General features: G+C 49.9%; 1 protein-coding gene across 3 annotated transcripts in view; it reads left to right on the forward strand.

Moving 5' to 3' along the window:
* Positions 1-24,635, forward strand: part of LOC134966103 (E3 SUMO-protein ligase ZBED1-like) — a 139,602-nt gene that overhangs the window by 93,032 nt on the left and 21,935 nt on the right. For all 3 annotated transcript variants that reach the window (XR_010188588.1, XM_063942583.1, XM_063942584.1), the window contains one exon: positions 12,675-12,832. Coding sequence is in view for 2 of the 3 variants with exons in the window: in XM_063942583.1 (XP_063798653.1) it covers positions 12,675-12,832 (158 nt within the window). In the remaining variant the exon portion in view is untranslated. The remainder of the gene's footprint in view (positions 1-12,674; positions 12,833-24,635) is intronic.

The raw sequence follows: 24,635 nt of genomic DNA on the forward strand, positions 1-24,635 counted from the left end.
CTGCTGGTGCTGACTACACTGCGCAGGGGTTTGGGTTTAGGGATATAGTGCTGCTCATAATTGTACTGTTACCTCATACTGCAAGTTATATCATGTCTGCTTCTGAGGGTAACGGTTCTAGGGCGGAACACACTGCTGGTGTTGCTGAAGCCACAGGCACATATGGGGAGAATATAGCAGCTGTGGGCTCTGGTTCTGGGGGCTCCTTGCCCCCCAGTGGGACTGTGGCAACGGAGGCACATACTGACCCTCCGTGGGCCGCTTTTTCCACGCTTCTGCATACGCTAGTTCATAAACTAACACCCCCTATGGGACCCCCAATGCCGGTACAACCGTATGTGGTCCCTGCAGCTAACCCGCCGTGGGCGGATGATTTATCTGCTCAATTAAAGAAGTTGAACCAGTCCCTGACTACTAAAAAGTCTGACCAACGCTCGCCTAAGTCCAGGAGGTCCACTAAGCGAGCGCTCGTCTCCTCACAATCCACTGCTGTCACTGGCACCTCGTTTGAGGAAGACAGCACATACACTGACCCCACAGGTTCTGACTCAGATACGGCTGATGGGGAGGGTAGTTCACATGTGGATGTTCCTGATCTTTTGGAGGCTATTAAGTTAATTCTGCAGATTACGGATGATCCCGAGCCATCCGTTCCTCCTAAGAAACCAGATAGGTTCAAGCGTCAGAGGGTGATTAAACAAGTTTTACCTCACTCTGACCACCTAGTGGATATACGTCGGGAACCCTGGCAAAGCCCGGGTATGAAGTTTGTGCCTCAAAAGAAGATGCTGGCTCGCTATCCCCTCGCGCCAGAGCCGTTTAAGAATTGGGAAACGCCTCCTCCAGTAGACTCGCATGTGGCTAGGATGGTGGTTTCCTCAGCTCTACCTGTCACTACCGTCACGTCTCTAAAAGAGCCTACGGATAAACGTGTTGAGGGTTGTCTAAAAGCGACTTACACCCTCACGGGTGCTGCACAAAGGCCCACTATTGCAGCTACATGGGCGGCAGAGGCTATTGAAGCATGAGCCTTGGAGTTAGAAGCTGAAATCTCCTCTGACCATGCTAGACAAAGCTTGTCATATATTGTCACAGCTTCTCGCTATATTAAAGAGGCGGCTTCTGATGCCGGTATCCTAGCAGCCAAGGCCTCTATTACGTCAGTCCTGGCTCACAGGATATTGTGGCTGAGATCCTGGTCTGTGGATCTGGACTCTAGAAAAACCCTGGAGGTACTCCCTTTCAAGGGGGATATTCTGTTTGGGGAGGACTTAAATAAGATAGTGGCTGACTTGGCTACTGCCAAAACTGCCTGTCTGCCTAATACAGCTCCTTCTGTGTCGAAGGCCAAAGGCACGTCCTTTCGCCCCTTTCATCCTTCAGGTAAAGCAAAAGGTCAGGCGTACCATAAGCAGGCCCGCACTTCCAAACCTGGTAAGCCGAAGCCCAAAAGAGCCTGGGCTGCCCAGCAGCCAAGACCGATAAGCCTGCCACATGATGGGGCGGGCCTCTCCCTGGGGGATCCCAGGGTGGGGGGGCCGGCTTCTAGGGTATACCCAGGAAAGGTTGAAGACCACTTCAGATGCCTGGGTACGGGAAGTCGTCACTCGAGGTTACGCCATAGCCTTCAAAAACCGACCCACTCATCGATTTTGCCAGACAGACGTCCCGTCTGACCAGACAAAGGCAAACACTCTGCATTCGGTGTTACAGACCCTCCTGGATACAGGAGTCGTAGTACAGGTGCCTCTTGCTCAGAGGGGCCGGGGGTACTATTCTCCGCTGTTTCTAGTCCCGAAACCGAATGGGTCCTCCCGGCCCATTCTCAACCTCAAGGCACTGAACAAGTTTGAAGGTTTCCAAGTTCCGTATGGAAACCCTTCGCTCTATAGTTCTGGCCTTGGAACCTGGGGACTACATGGTCTCCCTGGACATACAGGATGCTTACCTGCATATTCCTATAGCAGTGTCACATCAACAATACCTGAGGTTCGCTATTGGCAACCTCCATTACCAGTTTCGGGCATTACCTTTCGGTTTAACAACGGCTCCGCGAGTCTTCACCAAAGTTTTGGCGGTGATGACGGTGGTACTCCGCCGTCAAGGGGTCAGGATACTGCCGTATCTGGACGATTTATTAATCCTGGCAAATTCCCCAGATCTTCTCCTGCGTCATCTGGATATGACTGTCCGGTTTCTACAAGCCCACGGGTGGCTCATCAACTGGAAGAAATCCTCCCTGGTCCCTGCTCAAAGCATGGTGCATCTGGGTGCGCTGTTGGACACTCACAACCAGAGGTTTTTCTTGTCTCAGGAGAAAGTCCTGAAACTTCAGGACAGGATTCGTTGCTTCCTTTCTCGTCCGCAAGTGTCGATACATTCGGCAATGCAGGTGCTGGGCCTCATGGTGTCAGCATTCGACATGGTGGAGTATGCTCAATTCCATTCTCGCCCCTTCCAGAAGCTGATTCTAGCCAAGTGGGACGGCCTGCCTCACCGGATCAGGTCTCAAATGATCTCCTTGACTCCGGAGGTCCGTCTGTCGCTACTCTGGTGGCTCCAGGACCGACAATTGTGCAGAGGCCGTCCCTTTTGGATATCCAACTGGGTCCTGTTGACGACAGATGCCAGTCTTAGAGGTTGGGGCGCGGTGCTGGAGCAGCACTCCTTGCAGGGTCGGTGGACCAAGGAGGAATCTCTCTTCTCGATCAACATTCTGGAATTGCGGGCGATCTTCAATGCGTTGAACCTAGCCCAGCATTTGATTCAGAACCATCCTGTTCAAGTACAGTCGGGCAACGCCACCACAGTGGCTTACATAAATCATCAAGGCGGCACTCGAAGCCGTTTGGCAATGAAGGAAGCCTCACGGATTCTACATTGGGCAGAACGCCATCTACCGGCAATATCGGCAATATTCATTCCGGGAGTCCTGAATTGAGAAGCGGACTTTCTCAGTCGTCAGGACGTGCATGCCGGTGAGTGGGGCCTCCATCCAGAAGTGTTTCAACTCCTCGTGGAAAGGTGGGGTCTTCCAGATGTGGATCTGATGGCGTCTCGACACAATCACAAGGTTCCGGTCTTCGGAGCAAGTTCAAGGGATCCTCAAGCAGCATTCATGGATGCGCTGGCAGTGCCGTGGAGGTTTCGGCTGCCGGACGTGTTCCCTCCGGTGTCACTCCTGCCCAGGGTAATTCGGAAGTTCAAGCAAGAAAAATGAAATCTGCTTCTCATAGCTCCGGCGTGGCCCAGACGGCACTGGTTCTCAGACCTGCAAGGCCTATCGTCAGAGCGTCCACTTCTGCTTCTACAACGCCCAGACCTCTTCATTCAGGGCCCCTGTGTCTACCAGGAACTAGCCCGGCTGTCTTTGACGGCGTGGCTCTTGAAGCTTCCGTCTTAAGAACTAAGGGTTTTTCTGAAGAGATCATTAAAACTATGTTGCGGGCCCGGAAACCGGCCTCTGCTCGGATTTACCATCGGGTCTGGCATTCCTACTTTGTTTGGTGCGCATCTAACCATTATGACGCTTCCAAGTTTAGTACAGCCAAACTTTTGGCTTTTCTACAGCAGGGCCTAGATTTAGGCCTGCGTCTGGCCTCCCTCAAGGTTCATATTTCTGCCTTGTCGGTGTGGTTTCAGAGAAAAATTGCGACTTTTCCTGATGTTCATACTTTCACTCAGGGTGTGTTGCGTATCCAACCTCCCTATGTCCCGCCTGTGGCTCCTTGGGACTTGTCGGTGGTTTTGGAGGCGTTGCAGGAGCCTCCATTTGAACCTCTTGGTTCAGCTGACCTTAAGTGGCTTTCCCTTAAGGTGGTGTTCTTGCTGGCTATTGCCTCTGCTAGAAGAGTGTCGGATTTGTGTGCCTTGTCTTGTAGTTCCTCATATCTGATTTTATACCGTGACCGGGCGGTTCTTAGGACTCGTCCCGGATATTTACCTAAGGTGGTTTCTTTGTTCCACCTTAATCAGGAGATTGTGGTTCCAGCTTTTGTCTCTCCTAATTTGTCTCCCAAAGAGCGGTCTTTGGATGTGGTACTGGCTCTCCGTATCTATGTGAAGAGAACTGCTTCTATTCGAAAGTCTGATTCTCTCTTTGTTTTGTTTGGATTTCACAAACGTGGCTGGCTTGCTCACAAGCAGACCCTGGCCAGGTGGATTAGAATGGTGATTGTGCATGCTTATGTGAAGACTGGTCTGTCAGCTCCTGTTCACATTACGGCCCATTCTACTCGGTCTGTTGGACCTTCTTGGGCGGCCCAACGTGGTGCGACCCTTGGTCAATTGTGCAAGGCGGCTACGTGGTCCTCCGGGAACACGTTCATAAGGTTCTATGCCTTCGATACTGCCGCTTCCCAGGATGCTTCATTTGGATGCCGGGTTCTTGTGCCCGCTACAGTGCGTCCCCTCCCATAAGGAACTGCTTTAGGACATCCCCATTGTCCAGACTTGTGGAGCCCAGTGTACCCCGCAGCAGAAAACGAGTTTTATGTTAAGAACTTACCCTTGTTAAAACTTTTTCTGCGAGGTACACTTGGCTCCACAAGGCGTCCACCCTGACGCACTTAGCTTCTTTGGGTTGATATGGCATTAGCCGCTGACACTTCTCTTGTCGTGAGAGTGTGGTGTATGTGGCTACTAACCGTTGTCGTCTCTTTTCCTGCTACTGCATTGGGCTGGTTAACTAAACTGAGCTCCTGTGCTGGGAGGCGGGGTGATATAGGAGGCGGCGCTGTGCATTCTGGGAACAGTCAAAGCTTTGAGCCTGTTGGTGCCTCGGATCAAGATCCTACTCTACACCCCATTGTCCAGACTTGTGGAGCCCAGTGTACCTCGCAGAAAGAGTTTTAACAAGGGTAAGTTCTTACCATAAAACTCGTTTTACATGGGTTCTATTAAGGGTGTTAAAAAAGGTATTGCTAAAGCATTAAATAATAACAATTATGTGTCATCATTACAAACTATAGAAAATGTTGTACAGGACTTAAGGGATAATACTTATGTCAGGGTGATGAATTTAGACGGGAATATTGGGTTGACCAAAGAGAAAAGTAAGGTGGGCAATACTAAGTACGGTGGGGTTGGAGAGGGAGCAAGGACAGTCTGTATCAGTAACTTTACGGATGCACTAGTTAACCAGGATGGGAAATCTTTAGGAAAACAAACAAATAAAGGAACCGATAAACTAAAATGTATGCTTGCAAACGCAAGAAGTCTAGCAGGTAAAATGGGGGAATTGGAATTGTTAGCATCAAAGGCTGAGTATGACATTATAGGTATTACGGAAACATGGTGGGACGACTCTCACGACTGGGTTGCTAACTTGGAGGGGTATTCTCTTTTTAGGAGGGACTTGGCTAACAAAAGAGGAGGAGGTGTATGTCTTTATGTTAAACCATCACTTAAACCATACCTAAAGGAGGTTATCTATGAGGAGACTGGCGATAATGTGGAGTCACTATGGGTAGAAATCTCAAGTGGGGGAATTGATGCAAAAAACTAGTCATAGGCACGTGCTACAAACAGCCGGATATTAGCATACATGAGGTAGAACAACTATTGCAGCAAATCAAAACGGCTGCGGGATTGGGGGACATCCTTGTCATTGGGGATTTGAATTACCCGGATATAACCTGGAGTAACGAATCATGTGCTAAAGCGAGGGGCAGCAGGTTCTTAAATATGTTTAGGGATCACTACTTGTCTCAATTAGTCGAGGACCCAACTAGGGGTAAAACTACCCTGGATCTAGTAATTACTAATAATGTGGACATTATATCAAACACTAAGGTTGGGGAGACTTTGGGTAACAGTGATCACTATATGATCACATTCGACATTAGTTTCAGGAAACATAGCTACAGGGGTTCCACCAAAACTTTTAACTTTAGGAAGGCTAATTTCAGTATGCTTAGATGTGCACTTAACGACATAGAGTAGGAGGTTCTGTTTAATAACAAGAACACTTCGGTTATGTGGGATGTTTTAAAAGGGTTGCTGGATAGCAATATTCATAACTTTATTCCCATGGGCAGTGAACGCAGGAGTACTAAACTCAAACCGCTGTGGCTTAACAAGAAGGTTAAGGCAGAAATGGATAAAAAAAAGCGGGCTTTCAAAGCATTTAAATCTAATGGAAAGGAGGAGTCTTTCAAGTATTACAAGGAGTGTAATAAAAAATGCAAAAAAGCAATAAGAGCAGCTAAAATGGAAAATGAAAAGCAAATCGCTAGAGAGTAAAACCAATCCTAAAAAGTTTTTTAATTACATAAACGGTAAAAGGTTAAAGGAGAATATAGTCCATTAAAAGATGAATTGGAGGAATTGATAAATGATGACGAAATAAAAGCGGAAATACTGAACAAATTCTTTTCATCAGTATTCACCAGTGAAGAACTGATGGTGGGAGTAGAGCATAACAATTGTGACAGTAATGATTCATGGTTAGATACTTGTTTAAGCAAAGAAGTAGTCCGGGAGAGACTAAGCAAAATTAAGATTAATAAATCACCTGGTCCTGATGGACTTCACCCGAGGGTTCTCATGGAGCTTAGTTCACAACTAGCACGACCCCTATACTTGATTTTCAATAGTTCAATTAGATCAGGCATGGTACCGAAGGATTGGCGTATAGCTGAGGTAGTGCCATTATTTAAAAAGGGATCCAAAAATCTTCCTGGAAACTACAGACCAGTTAGTTTAACATCTATAGTGGGGAAAATATTGGAAGGAATTCTAAAGGACTTCATACAGGAGTATCTAAAGTCCGCTAGGATTATTAGCAAGAAACCGCATGGGTTTGAGAGGGACAGGTCATGTCAGACTAACTTAATTAGCTTCTACGAGGAAGTGAGCAATAATCTTGATCAAGGAAAAGCAGTGGATGTGGTCTTCCTAAATTTTGCAAAAGCCTTCGATACAGTTCCTCACAATAGACTGATTATCAAATTAAAGGAGATTGGCCTAGGAAAAACTATTTGCACATGGATAAGCAGCTGGTTGGATAGCAGGGTACAGGGAGTAGTGGTCAACGGGAAGTCCTCAACCTGGTCCCCAGTAGTCAGCGGAATACCACAAGGGTCCGTACTCGGACCACTACTGTTCAACATATTTATCAATGACCTAGAAATAGGCCTGGAAAGCACAGTGTCAATCTTTGCAGATGATACTAAACTGTGTAAGGTAATTTAATTCAGAATTGGATGTGGAGTCCTTGCAGAATGATCTGTCTAAACTTGAACTCCGGGTGTCTAAATGGAAAATGAGGTTCAATACAGACAAATGCAAATTTATGCATTTTGGGACTAAAAACAAACTTGCATCCTACATATTAAATGGGGAACGCCTAGGGAAAACAGAGTTGGAAAAAGATTTGGGCGTATTCATTGATAAATAGGCTTAATAACCGTACACAATGTCAAAACGCAGTAAAGAAGGCAAGTAAGGTGCTAGCGTGCATAAAAAGGGGAATTGAGACAAGGGACTCGGATGTAATCATGCCGCTGTATAAGGCATTGGTACGTCCACACCTGGAATATTGTGTTCAGTTTTGGGCACCATTGTATTAAAAAGACATCAGTGAACTCGAAAGTGTTCAAAGGCGAGCTACTAAATTGATTAAAGGCCTAGAAGGACTGGACTATAAGGAAAGATTTACTAGGCTGAATATGTATACACTAGAAAAGAGGCGCCTAAGAGGAGATATTATTAATATCTTCAAATATGTAAAGGGACATCACAAAGCGTTATCAGAGGAATTATTTATTAAAAGAACACCGTTTAGGACACGTGGGCACTCGCTGCGACTGGAGGAGAGAAAGTTCCGAACGCAATGGAGGAAAGGGTTCTTCAGTGTTAGGGCAATTAGGATGTGGACTTACCTGCCAGGGAAGATGGTAATTGCGGACTCTGTAATTGGATTTAAAAAAGGAATGGATAAATTTCTGAATGAAAAAGCTATCCAAGGTTATAATACTTAAAATATCAACGTGGTTAATCCGGGGGTAACATGAGTTATAGTAGCTAACTAGTCATAAAACATTATTCAGCAAGTATGTAGAATCATCACAACTTAAAACAGGTTGAACACGATGGGCAATTTGCCTCTATTCAACCTCAAATACGATGTTACTATGTTACACACCGCATCTACCACATCGTGGAGGGTGCACTCTCGCGAAGAATAGATCACTGGAGTTTCAAATACACTGGTTTTTATTGTTCACATAATGCCATCCCAGTCGACGTTTCGGTCCGTTCACGAACCTTTATCAAGACAGGCTGTACATAACATCTACAAAAATAACACAAGCTTTAGCTCATATAAATAATTAAAATAACAAATGTCAAACACAGGATAACATAAACCATCACCACCACTGCCTCCCAGGCCCCTGTTGCAAACATGAGGCACTTCTACAGTGCCAATGGGAACCAAAGCATACACCCAATCAATTAAATAGAGGTTACCTGCAATAACACTGTATAGATATCATAAGGGTACGTAGAGTTAATAACTGCAGACTCCCATATTGCATATCACTAAAATTCAAACATACACATATAGATATGTAATCCATTATGTAGCTGCACCAGTTTTCTTATTATGAGGCTTCCAGGTATGAACTAATTTTGTGACCTTTTGAGGTCCATATAGTATTGTCTCAGATTGTGTCTCTAAAGGCAGCCAGCGGCCAGCCGCTCCCTGACATGGACTCCCTGCAGTGGCATCACTGTCTGAGCTACTTGGTCAAAAAAAACAATCGCTCGGCAGCGCTGATAGATCGGCGGCCATAGGGGGTTTCTAGGTACTCTGAAACCCCCCTGCGTGCGCATGTGAAAGGGGTAACCTCATTTGAAAGAGTGGAGTACTCTGGTGATGACACATAATGCGGAGATACCCCTGAGCCTGTGCCAGAATGGGAGTGATAGAGTACTTTTAATGTTTTCTCCCATAGAGTTTGACTACTGTAAGTTCTGTAGTGTTTTGCCCAAAGCAGGCATTGCTTTATGGAGCCGTTCCAATTCCAATCAGCTATTACAGGGAATCCTACAGATTCTATGTCCTCCCAGATTCTAGTATAATCTCACCCGCAAAGCTCTCTACAACACCCCTCCATACATCACAAATCTCACCTCATAATACTCTCCCTCTCATCCTCTTAGATCTGACCTGCACCTCACCTCCTCTGGTGACCACCTCTCTCTCCCACCTACAGAACTCCTCCCGTGGTGCTACCCATTTTAAGGAATTCCCTACTCCACCACATCTGACTCTCCCACAGCCTTTGTATCTTGAAACTTTCTCTGAAAACACATCTCTTTGTTAGAGATTCCTCTGCTCCCTGTATTAGCCACACCAGGGCACCCTCACAGCTGTCCCTGTCTCCACTGTAACTCTGAACCACACTCTCCTCCTGTCTCCGCTCTGCCCTCCTCCAGTCAGAATGTAAGGTCCTTTATGAGCACAGCCCTCCCTACAATCCATTTTCATGTATGCATTTCTTTTGTCTATCGTACCCCGTTGTCCCCCCTTTGCTGAGTTGTGGAGCATTGTGACGCTTCACAAATCAAAAATAATTGTACTGTACAAGTTATCAACATGTATGCTGAAGTGATGTGTAAGTGTCATTTAATAAGATCATTTGCAGCCACTCAGGAGCTGGTGCTGTATACAGGTTCGGAGTATATGTCTGACAATCATGTCGAAATTGAACATGTTGGCACTGATGTAATGTTGACGGGTTGTTTTCTTTCTTCTGATCCTATGTGTGCTGGAAACATCCGCATTATGACATGTTGACATTTCTGATGTCAGTATTTTGCAGGTGTTGACATTGGACATTTTAACCATGCCAACATCATCAGTGTCGATCTTCTGCTGTTAACATTAAGACTGACATTATGATTGGCACCATGACTGCATACCCTCTAACCTGGTAAATGCTCCTCTAAGTTGGTGCTCAGGAGCACAATACACAGTTTATGGAGATATCCATACCACTCACTAATACTCAGAGGTATGCTGCACTCACTCAGTAGATGGCTCATATCACTGAACTTATTGCAAGTATAGAAGGGGGGGTATTAAATTAAGTGCCTTTTTTCAACTGGTCGAAAAAACAGCACTAATTCGACACAGGTTATTCAATTGCAGTTCCAGCTCCCCAGTGTCCGTCCAGCCAGCTCCCTTTTCTGTCTCACTAGCCAGCTCCCCTTTTCTGTCTCACCAGCCATCTCTCCTTCTGTCTCACCAGCCATCTCTCCTTCTGTCTCACCAGCCATCTCTCCTTCTGTCTCACCAGCCATCTCTCCTTCTGTCTCACCAGCCATCTCCTCCTTCTGTTTCACCAGCAAGCCCCCCTTTCTGTCTCACCAGCAAACCCCCCTTTCTGTCTCACCAGCCAGCCCCCCCTTTCTGTCTCACCAGCCAGCCCCCCTTTCTATCTCACCAGCCAGCCCCCCTTTCTGTCTCACCAGCCATCTCTCCTTCTGTCTCACCAGCCATCTCCCCTTTCTGTCTCACCAGCCCCCCCCTTTCTGTCTCACCAGCTAGCCCCCCCCCCTTTCTGTCTCACCAGCTAGCCCCCCCCCCTTTCTGTCTCACCAGCCAGCCCCGCCCCCCTTTCTGTCTCACCAGCCAGCCCCCCCCCCTTTCTGTCTCACCAGCCAGCCCCCCCCTTTCTGTCTCGCCAGCCCCCCCTTTCTGTCTCACCAGCCATCTCTCCTTCTGTCTCACCAGCCATCTCTCCTTCTGTCTCACCAGCCAGCCCCCTTTCTATCTCACCAGCCAGCCCCCCCCCCCCTTTCTATCTCACCAGCCAGCCCCCCCCCCCCCTTTCTGTCTCTCCAGCCAGCCCCAGCCCCCTTTCTGTCTCACCAGCCAGCCCCCCCCCCCCCTTTCTGTCTCACCAGCCATCTCTCCTTCTGTCTCACCATCCAGCCCCCCTTTCTGTCTCACCATCCAGCCCCCCTTTCTGTCTCACCAGCCAGCCCCCCTTTCTGTCTCACCAGCCAGCCCCCCTTTCTATCTCACCAGCCATCTCTCCTTCTGTCTCACCAGCCATCTCCCCTTTCTGTCTCACCAGCCATCTCCCCTTTCTGTCTCACCAGCCAGGCCCCCTTTCTGTCTCACCAGGCAGGCCCCCTTTCTGTCTCATCAGCCATCTCTCCTTCTGTCTCACCAGGCAGGCCCCCTTTCTGTCTCACCGGGCAGGCCCCCTTTCTGTCTCACCAGGCAGGCCCCCTTTCTGTCTCACCAGCCATCTCTCCTTCTGTCTCACCAGCCAGCCCCCCTTTCTGTCTCACCAGCCAGCCCCCCTTTCTGTCTCACCAGCCATCCCCCCCCCCCTTTCTGTCTCACCAGCCAGGCCCCCCCCTTTCTCTCTCACCAGCCAGCCCCCCCCCCTTTCTGTCTCGCCAGCCAGCCCCCCCTTTCTGTCTCACCAGCCATCTCTCCTTCTGTCTCACCAGCCATCTCTCCTTCTGTCTCACCAGCCAGCCCCCCTTTCTGTCTCACCAGGCAGGCCCTCTTTCTGTCTCACCAGCCATCTCTCCTTCTGTCTCACCAGGCAGGCCCCCTTTCTGACTCACCAGCCAGCCCCCCTTTCTGTCTCACCAGCCAGCCCCCCCCCCCCCTTTCTGTCTCACCAGCCAGCCCCCCCCCCCCCCCCCTTCTGTCTCACCAGCCAGCCCCCCCCCCCTTCTGTCTCACCAGCCAGCCCCCCCTTTCTGTCTCGCCAGCCCCCCCTTTCTGTCTCGCCAGGCAGGCCCCCCCTTTCTGTCTCACCAGGCAGGCCCCCCCCTTTCTGTCTCATCAGCCAGCCCCCCTTTTCTGTCTCACCAGCTAGCCCCACCTTTCTGTCTCACCAGGCAGGCCCCCTTTCTGTCTCACCAGCCTTCTCTCCTTCTGTCTCACCAGCCAGCCCCCCCTTTCTGTCTCACCAGCCAGCCCCCCCTTTCTGTCTCACCAGCCAGCCCCCCCTTTCTGTCTCACCAGCCATCTCTCCTTCTGTCTCACCAGGCAGGCCCCCTTTCTGTCTCACCAGCCAGCCCCCCCTTTCTGTCTCACCAGCCAGTCCCCCCTTTCTGTCTCACCAGGCAAGCCCCCCCTTTCTGTCTCACCAGCCATCTCTCCTTCTGTCTCACCAGGCAGCCCCCCTTTCTGTCTCACCAGGCAGGCCCCCCTTTCTGTCTCACCAGCCAGGCCTCTTTCTGTCTCACCAGCCATCTCTCCTTTCTGTCTCACCAGCCAGCCCCCCCCTTTCTGTCTCACCAGCCAGCCCCCCCTTTCTGTCTCACCAGCCAGCCCCCCCTTTCTGTCTCACCAGGCAGCCCCCCCCCCTTTCTGTCTCACCAGGCAGCCCCCCCCCCCTTTCTGTCTCACCAGGCAGCCCCCCCCCCCCTTTCTGTCTCACCAGGCAGCCCCCCCCCCCCCCTTTCTGTCTCACCAGGCAGCCCCCCCTTTCTGTCTCACCAGGCAGCCCCCCCTTTCTGTCTCACCAGGCAGCCCCCCCTTTCTGTCTCACCAGGCAGCCCCCCCTTCCTGTCTCACCAGCCATCCCCTCCTTCTGTCTCACCAGCTAGCCCCCACTATGTTCTTCTCTTTTTATTGCATGCCTTAGGATATTTTCCATTTATAGGCTGCTAAGTGATTTTCTTTCCTCCACAAGGTACGTGGCCTGTGCATCAACAGACGAAGAGCACAATCTCACAGTGTTTCAGTACCGGGGAAAAATCTACTATCGTGCCTGCCAGCCTATTCCCTCAGGTACAGAGCTGCTGGTGTGGATCGGGGAGGAATACGCCAGGACTCTAGGTCTCAAATTAGGTAACCTAAACGAGTTCCATTATCACTGTGATCTTGAGCTGATGTACTTGTAGGCTGGAATCATTAGGCGGGTTACTCTGCACTTATTTAATTCTGTTTTTAACTGACTGAGATGATAAAGTGAAGCACAACAGCAACTGGCCCCACAGATGAGTCCTGAAGCTGAAATTCACAATCAGAATATTTGACAATGTAATTGGCATTTGTGCGCATAGTGAATCAAAATACTGTTTATTTCTATGATCCCAGGGGCATTTTAAGACATAAGGAGGCCCCCTGAAAATATGGCGCATATGAAGGTGACAAAGACTTTGGCAATTTTTTTGGAATTGTGGCACCATACTATGTGCCCGGTAAGACATTGCATGGAGGGCAGCATGGGCCCCCTGATTCAGGGCCTGCATGCACCTCCACACCTGGCACCCATTATAGACGGTTTGGGTACGACTATCCAGATGGTCAAAATCCCAAAGAATTTTGGTGAGTATTGTAACCCTAATCCACCCCTCCGGTTGTCTAACCCTAACCCACGCCTCCTGCAGTCTAACCTTAACCCACCGTTCCCGCAGCCTAACTCTAACCATCCCCTTTGGCAGCCTAACCTTAACCATCCCCTTTGGCAGCCTAACCTTAACCCACCCCTGCTGCAGCTTAACCCTAACCATCGCCTTTGGCAGCCTAACCCTGAACATCCCCTCCCACAGCCTAACCTTAATACCTTCTGAATTTGTCGTTATTTTGACCATCGGGATTCCGCAGCCAGTATTGTGACCGTTGGGATGGTGATCGCCGGGATCCTGACTACGGGGGTATTCAGACCTGATCGCTGCTGTGCAGTTTCGCACAGCGGGCAATCTGGTCCAAACTGTGCATGCGTTATAACCGCAATGCGTAGGTGCGTCGCACGGGTACAAAGCCGATCGCTGCTCAGCGATGGGTTTGTGCGACAGATCCGTTCGCACGGGCGATCGCAAGGAGATTGACAGGAAGAAGGTGTTTGTGGGTGTCAACTGACCATTTTCAGGGTGTGTCTGGAAAAGCGCAGGCGTGTCCATGCGTTTGCAGGGAGGGTTCCTGACCTCAATTCCGGTCCCAGACATGGTGATGTGATCGCAGTGGCTGAGTAAGTCCTGGGCTGCACAGAGACTGCACAAAATCTGTTTGTACAGCTCTGCTACACATGCGTCCGCACACTTGCACAGCTAAAATGCACTCCCCCCTGTAGGCGGCAACTATCTGATCACAGCAGTGCAAAAATTGCTTGCTAGCGCCTGCGCATTGCAGTGCATGCGCAGTTTGGACCTGATGGCCCACTGTGCGAAACCGCACAGTAGCGTTCAGGTCTGAATAACCCCCATTGTCCTATACATTAGTCACCATTTGTTCTTAAAAGTAACCTCTGACTAGCAGAAGCTATAACCGGCAGGGAGGCTAAGCCCTCCCTGCCTTTTACCAGGACCATGAGCCAATAGTGAAATAATAGCAGAGCTTCCCAGTTGCATGGTAACAGCCGTTGATCATTATGCAGTGCAGGCGCTTTTTTTTTTTCTCTTTTTGCCCAGTACCTGGATACCCCGTGGCCGGCGTGATGTGGCGTCCCAATCACCTAGTAATAGCCTAGACCTGCCAGCGCCCAGAGCCACAGGGACGTCTCCTAACACTCTGCCCCTGATCCAGCATAGCTTTCTTGTGAAGTGGGCGGGGCTCTGACCTTGCCTGTAATTGCTTGAGGACATATTTCCCGTCATCACTCACCACACACTTGCCCTGTGTGCCTCCATTCTGAGAGGCAGTATTTCTCTTACGTCCTAGAGGATGCTGGGGTCCATTTAGTACCATGGGGTATAGACGGGTCCCATGGGAGCCACTGCCACTTTAAGAGTTTAATAGTGTGGGCTGGCTCCTCCCACTATGCCCCTCCTACCAGACTCAGCTTAGAAAATGTGCCCGGAGGAGCTGGTCACAGCTAGGGGAGCTCTTAGGAGTTTTTCTAGTTTTATTTTTTTTCTAAGAGTGTTAGGTACAGGGAGGCTGCTGGCAACAGCCTCCCTGCTTCGTGGGACTTAGGGGGGGAGTAGGAACCAACTCTAGAAGTTAGTGGTTCTCTATCTCCGCTGACAGGACACTGAGCTCCTGAGGGTGCTGATCGCAAGCCCACGAGGTGACCGCTCACTCCCGCAGCACGGTCGCCACCCCCTAACAGAGCCAGAAGAAAGAAGAGCGGTGAGTACAGCGCCGGTGGCCCGGTTAGTGTGTCGCCGGCGGGAATAATGGCACAAGGGTGGGAGCGCAGCTCTGGCAGGCTGCGCTCCATACAGACTCTGCAACATGTGTACAGTATGTAGAGGCTGCTGAGGGGCGTCCTGGGCCAGCAAGATCACCCTAACACTGGTGTATATAGCTAACGGGCTAATCACGCTGTTAGCACCATTAGACCTCAGACCAGTATAATCATTGTGCGCGAAGCCGCGCGCCATTACAGGGGGCGGGGCTTCCTCTCAGAGCAGATCCAGCACCCACCAGCGCCATTTCCATTTTTTCCCTGAAGAACGCTGAACAGGACGCTGACGGTGAGCGCTGAACCCCACATAACTCCAGTTTCTCTAACGTCCTAGAGGATGCTGGGGACTCCGTAAGGACCATGGGGAATAGACGGGCTCCGCAGGAGATAGGGCACTTTAAGAAAGCTTTGGATTCTGTGTGTGCACTGGCTCCTCCCTCTATGTCCCTCCTCCAGACCTCAGTTTTACACTGTGCCCAGAGGAAGATGGGCGCACTGCAGAGAGCTCTCCTGAGTTCTTTGCATTCGAAAGCATTTTTGTTTGGATTTTTCTATTTTTACAGGGAGCACTGCTGGCAACAGGCTCCCTGCATCGAGGGACTGGGGAGAGAGGAGCAGACCTACTTAAATGATAGGATCTGCTTCCTCGGCTACTGGACACCATTGGCTCCAGAGGGGGTGAACACAGGTTCGTCCTGGGCGTCCACCGCCGGAGCCACGCCGCCGTTCTCCTCACAGAGCCAGAAGAACAGAAGCAAGAAGACGTCTCAGGCGGCAGAAGCCTTCAGCGGCTTCACTGAGGGTAACGCACAGCACCGCAGCTGTGCGTCATTGCTCCACACACCTCACACACTCCGGTCACTGTATGGGTGCAGGGCACAGGGGGGGCGCCCTGGGCAGCAATAATAACACCTCAAAACATGGCAAAAAGATATATACATGTACAGCTGGGCACTGTACATGTATATAAAAGAGCCCCCGCCATTTTTACACAAATTTGAGCGGGACCGAAGCCCGCCGCCGAGGGGGCGGGGCTTCTCCCTCAGCACTCACCAGCGCCATTTTTCTCTCCACAGAACGCTGAGAGGAAGCTCCCCGGACTCTCCCCTGCTTACACACGGTGAAGGGGTGTTAAGATATTATACAGCGCTGCTGGGGAAAAACATTTTGTGTTGGTCTCCAGGGTCATTGCGCTGGGCTGTGTGCTGGCATACTCTCTCTCTGTCTCTCCAAAGGGCCTTAAAGGGGATACTGTCTTCAGAAAAGAGTTCCCTGTGTGTAAGAAGTGTGTCGGTACGTGTGTGTCAACATGTTTGACGAGGAAGGCTCGCTTAATGTGGAGGGGGAGTGTTTGAATGTCAGGTCGCCGTCAGCAACGCCGACACCGGACTGGGTGGATATGCTGAATGTCTTAAATGCAAATGTGAATCTCCTGCATAAAAGGTTAGACAAGGCTGAGGCAAGGGATCAGTCAGGTAGCCAGACCGTGCCTGTCCCTGTGGCACCAGGACCTTCAGTGTCTCAAAAGCGCCCCATTTCCAGGTCGCTGACACAGATACTGACACAGATACCGACACAGATACTGACTCTAGTGTCGACTGAGGATGCAAAATTACAGCCGAAGGTGGCAAAGGGTATTCGATACATGATTATTGCCATAAAAGAGGTTTTGCATATCACTGAGGAACCCCCTGTCCCTGACACGAGGGTTCACATGTATAAAGGGAAAAAGCCTGAGGTCACGTTTCTGTCCTCATTTGAGCTAAGCGAATTGTGCGAAAAGGCTTGGGAGTCTCCGGATAGGAGACTACATGTTCCCAAAAGGATTCTTATGGCGTATCCTTATCCACAGAAGGATAGGATACGATGGGAATCTTCGCCGAAAGTAGACAAGGCACTGACACGCTTATCCAAGAAGGTGGCACTGCCTTCTCCGGATACTGCTTCCCTCAAGGATCCTGCTGATCGCAAGCAGGAAATTACCATGAAGCACATTTACACACATTCAGGAACTATCGTTAGACCGGCCATGGCGTCGGCCTGGGTTTGTAGTGCTGTCGTGGCATGGGCAGACTCCTTATCTACGGAGATTGATACCATTCCAATGACCATTGAGCATATCAGAGATGCTGCGTTGTATATGAGGGATGCTCAGAGAGACATTTGTTTACTAAGCTCCAGAATAAACGCTATGTCTATTTCTGCTAGGCGACTCCTGTGGACCCGACAGTGGACGGGAGTCGCCGACTCAAAGCGGCATATGGAGTCATTGCCTTACAAGGGGGAGGAGTTGTTTGGAGAAGGCCGCTCGGACCTTGTCTCTACTGCTACTGCCGGTAAATCGAATTTTTTTCCTTATGTTCCCCCGCAGCATGCTAAGAAGGTACCGCATTATCAAATGCAGTCCTTTCGTTCCAATAAAAGCAAGAAGGTACGAGGATCGTCCTTTGTTGCCAGAGGTAAAGGCAAGGAAAAAAAGCTGCACTCGGCTAGTTCCCAAGAGCAGAAGTCCTCCCCTACTTCCGCAAAGTCCACCGCATGACGCTGGGGCTTTCCGGGGGGTCAGATCAAGTGGGGGCACGTTTTCGTCTGTTCAGCCACGACTGGGTTCTCTCACAGGTGGATCCCTGGGCAATAGAGATTGTTTCCCAGGGATACAGGCTGGAATTCGAAGACATGCCTCCTCGCCGGTTTTTCAAATCGGCTCTGCCGGCTTCCCTGTCGGAGAGGGAGCTGGTGTTAGCTGCAATTCACAAATTGTACATTCAACAGGTGATGATCAAAGTTCCTCATCTCCAGCAAGGAGAGGGTTATTATTCGTCCCTGTTTGTGGTACCGAAACCGGACGGTTCGGTCAGACCCATTTTAAATCTGAAATCCCTGAACCTGTACTTGAAGAGGTTCAAGTTCAAAATGGAATCGCTCAGAGCGGTCATCGCCAGCCTGGAGGGAGGGGATTGGATGGTGTCCCTGGACATAAAGGATGCGTACCTTCATGTTCCGATTTTCCCTCCTCACCAGGTGTTCCTGAGATTTGCAGTACAGGACTGTCACTACCAATTTCAGACGTTGCCGTTTGGTCTTTCCACGGCCCCGAGAATTTTCACCAAGGTAATGGCGGAAATGATGGTGCTCCTGCGCAGGCAGGGCGTCACAATTATCCCGTACTTGGATGATCTCCTCATAAAGGCGAGATCTCGGGAGAAGTTGCTGGACAGCGTGTCTCTGTCCGTGAAGACGTTGCAGAGGCACGGCTGGATTCTCAATTTACCGAAATCCCAGCTAGTCCCTGCAACGCGTCTGACCTTTTTGGGCCTGATTCTAGATACAGACCAAAAAAGAGTTTTTCTTCCAGTGGAGAAGGCTCAGGAGCTCGTAGCTCTGGTCAGGAGCCTATTGAAGCCAAAAAAGGTTTCAGTGCATCATTGCACGAGGGTTCTGGGGAAGACGGTGGCTTCATACGAGGCCATCCCCTTCGGCAGGTTCCATGCAAGGACCTTTCAATGGGACCTATTGGACAAATGGTCCGGGTCCCATCTACACATGCAAAAACGGATCACCCTGTCTCCCAGGGCCAGGGTGTCTCTCCTGTGGTGGCTGCGCAGTGCTCACCTCCTGGAGGGTCGCAGGTTCGGCATTCAGGACTGGGTCCTTGTGACCACGGACGCGAGCCTCCGAGGTTGGGGAGCTGTTGCACTAGGAAGAAATTTCCAGGGTCTCTGGTCAAGCCTAGAGACTGGTCTCCACATCATTGTCCTGGAGTTGAGGGCCATATACAACGCCCTACGCCAAGCGGAGGAATGGCTTCGGAACAAACCGGTTCTGATTCAGTCAGACAATGTCACGGCAGTGGCTCATGTAAACCGCCAAGGCGGCACAAGGAGCAGAGTGGCCATGGCAGAGGCGACCAGGATTCTACGCTGGGCGGAAGGCCATGTAAGCGCACTATCAGCAGTGTTCATCCCGGGGGTGGACAACTGGAAGGTGGACTTTCTCAGCAGGCACGACCTGCATCCGGGAGAGTGGGGACTTCATCAAGAAGTCTTCACACAGATCACGGATCGGTGAGGACTGCCTCAGATAGACATGATGGCGTCCCGCCTCAACAAAAAGCTAAAGAGGTATTGCGCCAAGTCAAGAGACCCTCAGGCGGTTGCGGTAGACGCTCTGGTGACACCTTGGGTGTTCAGATCGGTCTATGTGTTTCCTCCTCTACCTCTCATACCCAAGGTGTTGAGGATAATAAGAATAAGAAGGGTCAGAACAATCCTCATTGTTCCAGATTGGCCAAGGAGGACTTGGTATCCGGATCTGCAAGAGTTGCTCACAGAAGATCCGTGGCCTCTTCCTCTAAGGCAGGACCTGCTGCAGCAGGGGCCCTGTCTGTTCCAAGACTTACCGCGGCTGCGTTTGACGGCATGGCGGTTGAACGCCGGATCCTAGCGGAAAAAGGGATTCTGGAGGAGGTCATTCCTACCCTGATCAAGGCTAGGAAGGACGTGACGTCGAAACATTATCACCGTATATGGCGAAAATATGTTTCTTGGTGTGAGGCCAGAACTGCTCCTACGGAGGAGTTCCAGTTGGGCCGTCTGCTTCACTTCCTTCAAACGGGAGTGAATTTGGGCCTAAAATTAGGGTCCATAAAGGTTCAAATTTCGGCCTTATCCATTTTCTTTCAAAGAGAATTGGCTTCTCTTCCTGAAGTACAGACTTTTGTGAAGGGCGTGCTGCATATTCATATTGCATATTGTACATACTGCATATTGTACCTCCGGTGGCGCCTTGGGACCTTAACGTGGTATTAAGTTTCCTCAAGTCACCTTGGTTTGAACCACTCAAAACAGTAGAGTTGAAGTACCACACTTGGAAAGTGGTCATGTTGTTGGCCTTAGCTTCTGCAAGGTGGGTTTCGGAATTGGCGGCTTTATCATATAAAAGCACATACCTGATTTTTCACGTGGATAGGGCAGAGTTGAGGACTCGTCCTCAATTTCTGCCCAAGGTGGTCTCATCTTTTCATATGAACCAACCTATTGTCGTGCCTGTGGCTACACGGGACTTGGAGGATTCCGAGTCCCTGGATGTGGTCAGGGCTTTGAAGATTTATGTGACCAGAACGGCTAGGATCAGGAAGACCGAAGCTCTGTTTGTTCTGTATGCGGCCAACAAGGTTGGCGCTCCTGCTTCAAAGCAGACTATTGCTCGCTGGATCTGTAACACGATTCAGCAGGCGCATTCTTCGGCAGGATTGCCATTGCCTAAATCGGTTAAGGGCCATTCCACTAGGAAGGTGGGCTCTTCTTGGGCGGCTGCCCGAGGGGTCTCGGCACTACAACTGTGCCGAGCTGCTACTTGGTCGGGGTCAAACACCTTTGCAAATTCTATAAGTTTGATACCCTGGCTGAGGAGGACCTCCTGTTTGCTCAATCGGGGCTGCAGAGTCATCCGCACTCTCCCGACCGTTTGGGAGCTTTGCTATAATCCCCATGGTCCTTACGGAGTCCCCAGCATCCTCTAGGACGTTAGAGAAAATAAGATTTTACTTACCGGTAAATCTATTTCTCGTAGTCCGTAGAGGATGCTGGGCGCCCGTTCTTCTGCAAGACTTGTATATAGTTATTGCTTACATAAGGGTTATGTTATAGTTGATCGGGTTTGAATTGGTGTGGCTGGTATGAATCTTGCCCTTAGATTTACAAATATCCTTTCCTCGTACTGTTCATCTTCTCTTGGCACAGTTTCTCTAACTGAGGTCTGGAGGAGGGACATAGAGGGAGGAGCCAGTGCACACCCAGAATCCAAAGCTTTCTTAAAGTGCCCTATCTCCTGCGGAGCCCGTCTATTCCCCATGGTCCTTACGGAGTCCCCAGCATCCTCTACGGACTACGAGAAATAGATTTACCGGTAAGTAAAATCTTATTTACTGTGGTACCAGGGTGTTATAGACAGGGGGGGAGAGTGTAGTTAGTACTATTCAACCTATTAAGGTTGATTAGTCAGCGCCGGGATTTTGTCATAATAACTGTCCACAGGGGCGCTGTGTGGCTGGCTCCTTATACTCTGTGACTCTCTGAAGGTACTCTGGGGGAAACTGTGTCTGACATTTTCCTGTATATGTGTGTGAGTGTATATATTCACATTACCATGTCTAAGGGCTCTGTATCATGTGCTGCAGAGTGTGTATCTTCTCCAGAGGAGTCTATTCCATGTACTCAGGACTGCAATGTGCTTTCCCAGCCTTCTGAATCTGAAACCCCATGGGTGGATTCTTTAAGAGGAATCATATCCCAGATTTCATCAAGGATGTCCCGTAATGAGAAAGAGACGCAGTTTTTGAGAAAATCTGTAGAGGGGTTGCAGTATTCAGCTCCCACTACTTCCTCTACTAACCCACCTACATACCCAAAGAAGCGTACACTTGCCCAGATAATGCAAGCTGATACTGATACTGACTCTGATACAGGGGACAGTGATGGGGATATGTAGGGAGGTGATGCATCTCTTGCTAAGGGGCTGCAGCTAATGATTGAAGCTATTAGGGATGTTTTACATATTTCCGACAAGGTTCCTGAACAAGTAGAGAAATCTTATTTTACGGAAAATAGGAAATTCTCGCTCACCTTCCCGGCTTCTAAGGAGTTAAATTCTTTATTTGAAAAACCCTGGGAAAACCCAGATCCCTAAAAGAATTCTCATTGCTTTCTCATTCCCTGAGGAGGATAGAAAGAAGTGGGAAAACCCACCTATAGTAGACGCTTCTGTTTCTAGGTTGTCTAAAAAGGTGGTTTTACCTGTCCCTGGTTCAACCGTCCTAAAAGAGCCAGCTGACCGCAAGATTGAGACCACGCACAAATCACTACACACTGCTACAGGCATGGATTTAAGGCCCACTATTGCTTGTGCGTGGATTTCTAAAGCCATAGTAAAGTGGTCAAGCACATTACTAGAGGACTTAGATACTATGGATAGGTGTGACATTGAATTGTTTTTGCGTCACATATAGGATTCTGCTGGGTTCATGGTGGATGCCATGATAGACCTTGGCATGCTGAATGCGAGGGCTACTTCCATGGCGGTTTCAGCGTGCAGAGGACTCTGGCTACGCCAATGGACTGCGGATGCAGAATCCAAGAAAAGTGTGGAGAACCTACCCTTCACAGGTCAGGCTCTGTTTGGGGACGCATTGGATGCATGGATCTCCACGGCAACTGCGGGTAAGTCGACCTTTCTTCCCTCAGCAGCACCACCGACTAGGAAATCTTATCCTACGTCTACACTGCAGTCCTTTCGGACCGCAAAATTTAAGATAATCCAAATCCCCTTCCACTTTCTTTAGGGGTGGTCGGGGAAAATCCAGAAAACCTGCACCAACAGGTTCTCAGGAACAGAAACCAGGTCCTGCTTCCTCAAAATCTTCAGCATGACGGTGGACCTCCCAGCCTGGAGATCGGGCAGGTGGGAGCGAGACTAAAAAATTTCAGTCACATCTGGGCGTCATCATGCCTAGACCCCTGGGTGACAGACATTGTTACCCACGGCTACAGACTGGAGTTTCAGGAACTCCCACCTCACAGATTCTTCAAACAAGCTTACCAGTTTCGCTGACAGAAAGTAATATCCTGCAGGAAGCCATTCAAAAATTGGTCCGAACAAATGTTATTGTTCCAGTTCCATCTCGCCTAAAACACAAGGGTTATTACTAAAACCTGTTTGTGGTACCGAAACCGGACGACTCGGTGAGGCCGATATTAAACCTAAAATAATTGAACCCCTACTTGAGGGAGTTCAAATTCAAGATGGAGTCTCTGAGAGCGGTGATCTCAGGTCTGGAAGAAGGGGAATTCCTAGTATCCCTGGATATCAAGGATGCGTACCTTCACATTCCGATCTGGCCACCTCACCAGGCTTATCTCCGATTTGCACTGCTGTATTGTCCCTATCAGTTCCAGGCACTGCCTTTTGGCCTCTCAACAGCACCGAGGGTGTTCACCAAGGTCATGGCAGAGATGATGCTACTCCTTCGCAGGCACTCCTATTTGGACGATCTGCTGATAAAAGCATCTTCCAGGGAGAGGTTGTTGCAGAGTATTGCTCTCTCAACTCGACTACTCCAGGATCACGGGTGGATCCTGAACCTTCCAAAGTCACATTTGGAGCCGACAATGAGACTGCCCTTCCTGGGGATGATACTCGACACTGAAGTGCAGCGTTGGTAATCCAATCAATGGTTCTGGATGTCTTGAAGCCAGCCCGGGTGTCGGTTCGTCAGTGCATTCGCCTTCTGGGGAAGATGGTGGCCTCCTACGAGGATCTACAATATGGAAGATTCCATGCAAGGTTCTTCCAGCTGGATCTCCTGGACAAGTGGTCAGGATCACACCTTCACATGCACCGGTCGGGCCATTCAGGTTCAGTCGGACAATGTAATCGCAGTGTCCTACATAAACCGACTGGGCGGAACGAAGAGCAGAGCGGCAATGTCAAAGGTAACAAGAATCCTCCTCTGGGCAGAAAAGCATGCGGTGGCACTATCAGCAATCTTCATTCCGGGAGTGGACAACTGGGAAGCGGACTTCCTCAGCAGACACTATCTCCATCCAGGAGAATGGGGCCTCCACCCGGAAGTGTTCGCAGAGGTGACAAGCCGATGGGGTGTACCTCAGGTAGATATGATGGCCTCTCGCCTCAACAAGAAGCTTTGGAGGTACTGTTCCAGGTCGAGAGACCCACAGGCAGTGGCGGTGGACGCACTGGTAACTCCGTGGGTGTTCCAGTCAGTGTATGTGTTCCCTCCACTTCCACTCATCTCAATGATTCTCAAACTAATAAAAAGAACAAGAGTTAAAGCAATCCTCATTGCTTCGGACTGGCCAAGGAGGGCTTGGTACGCGGATCTTCTGGAATTACTGCTGGAGAATCCGAGGCCTCTTCCTCTTCGCGAGGACCTTCTGCAACAGGGGCCGTTCGCTTATCAAGACTTACCGCGGCTACGTTTGACGGCATGGAGGTTGAACGCCAGATCTTAGCTCGGAAGGGCATTCCGAAAAAGGTCATTCCTATCCTGATTCAAGCTACAAAGGGAATTACGTCTAAACATTACCATCGGTTTTGGAAAAAGTATGTGTCTTGGTGTGAATCCAAGAAGTTTCCAACGGTGGAGTTCCAACTGGAACGGTTTCTCCTCTTTCTGCAAGCAGGTGTGGACGTGGGCCTCCGCTTGGGCTCCATAAGGGTTCAGATTTTGGCCTTGTCCATTTTCTTCCAGAAACAACTGGCTGCCCTCCCTGAGGTTCAGACATTCTTGAAAGGGGTTCTGCACTTCCATCCACCTTTTTGTGCCTCCTACGGCACCTTGGGATATTAGGGGGTCAATCCGAGTTGATCGCACCCTGCCGATTTTCGCTGCGCTGTGATCAGGTCTCTACTGCGCATCCGTATGCACCACAATGCGCACGCACATCGTACGGGTACAATGCGGATCGTTGCCGAGCTATGGATTTAACGAAGAATCCATACGCA

The sequence above is a fragment of the Pseudophryne corroboree genome, chromosome 10, assembly GCF_028390025.1.
Source record: "Pseudophryne corroboree isolate aPseCor3 chromosome 10, aPseCor3.hap2, whole genome shotgun sequence".
Classification (NCBI taxonomy): Eukaryota; Metazoa; Chordata; class Amphibia; order Anura; family Myobatrachidae; genus Pseudophryne; species Pseudophryne corroboree.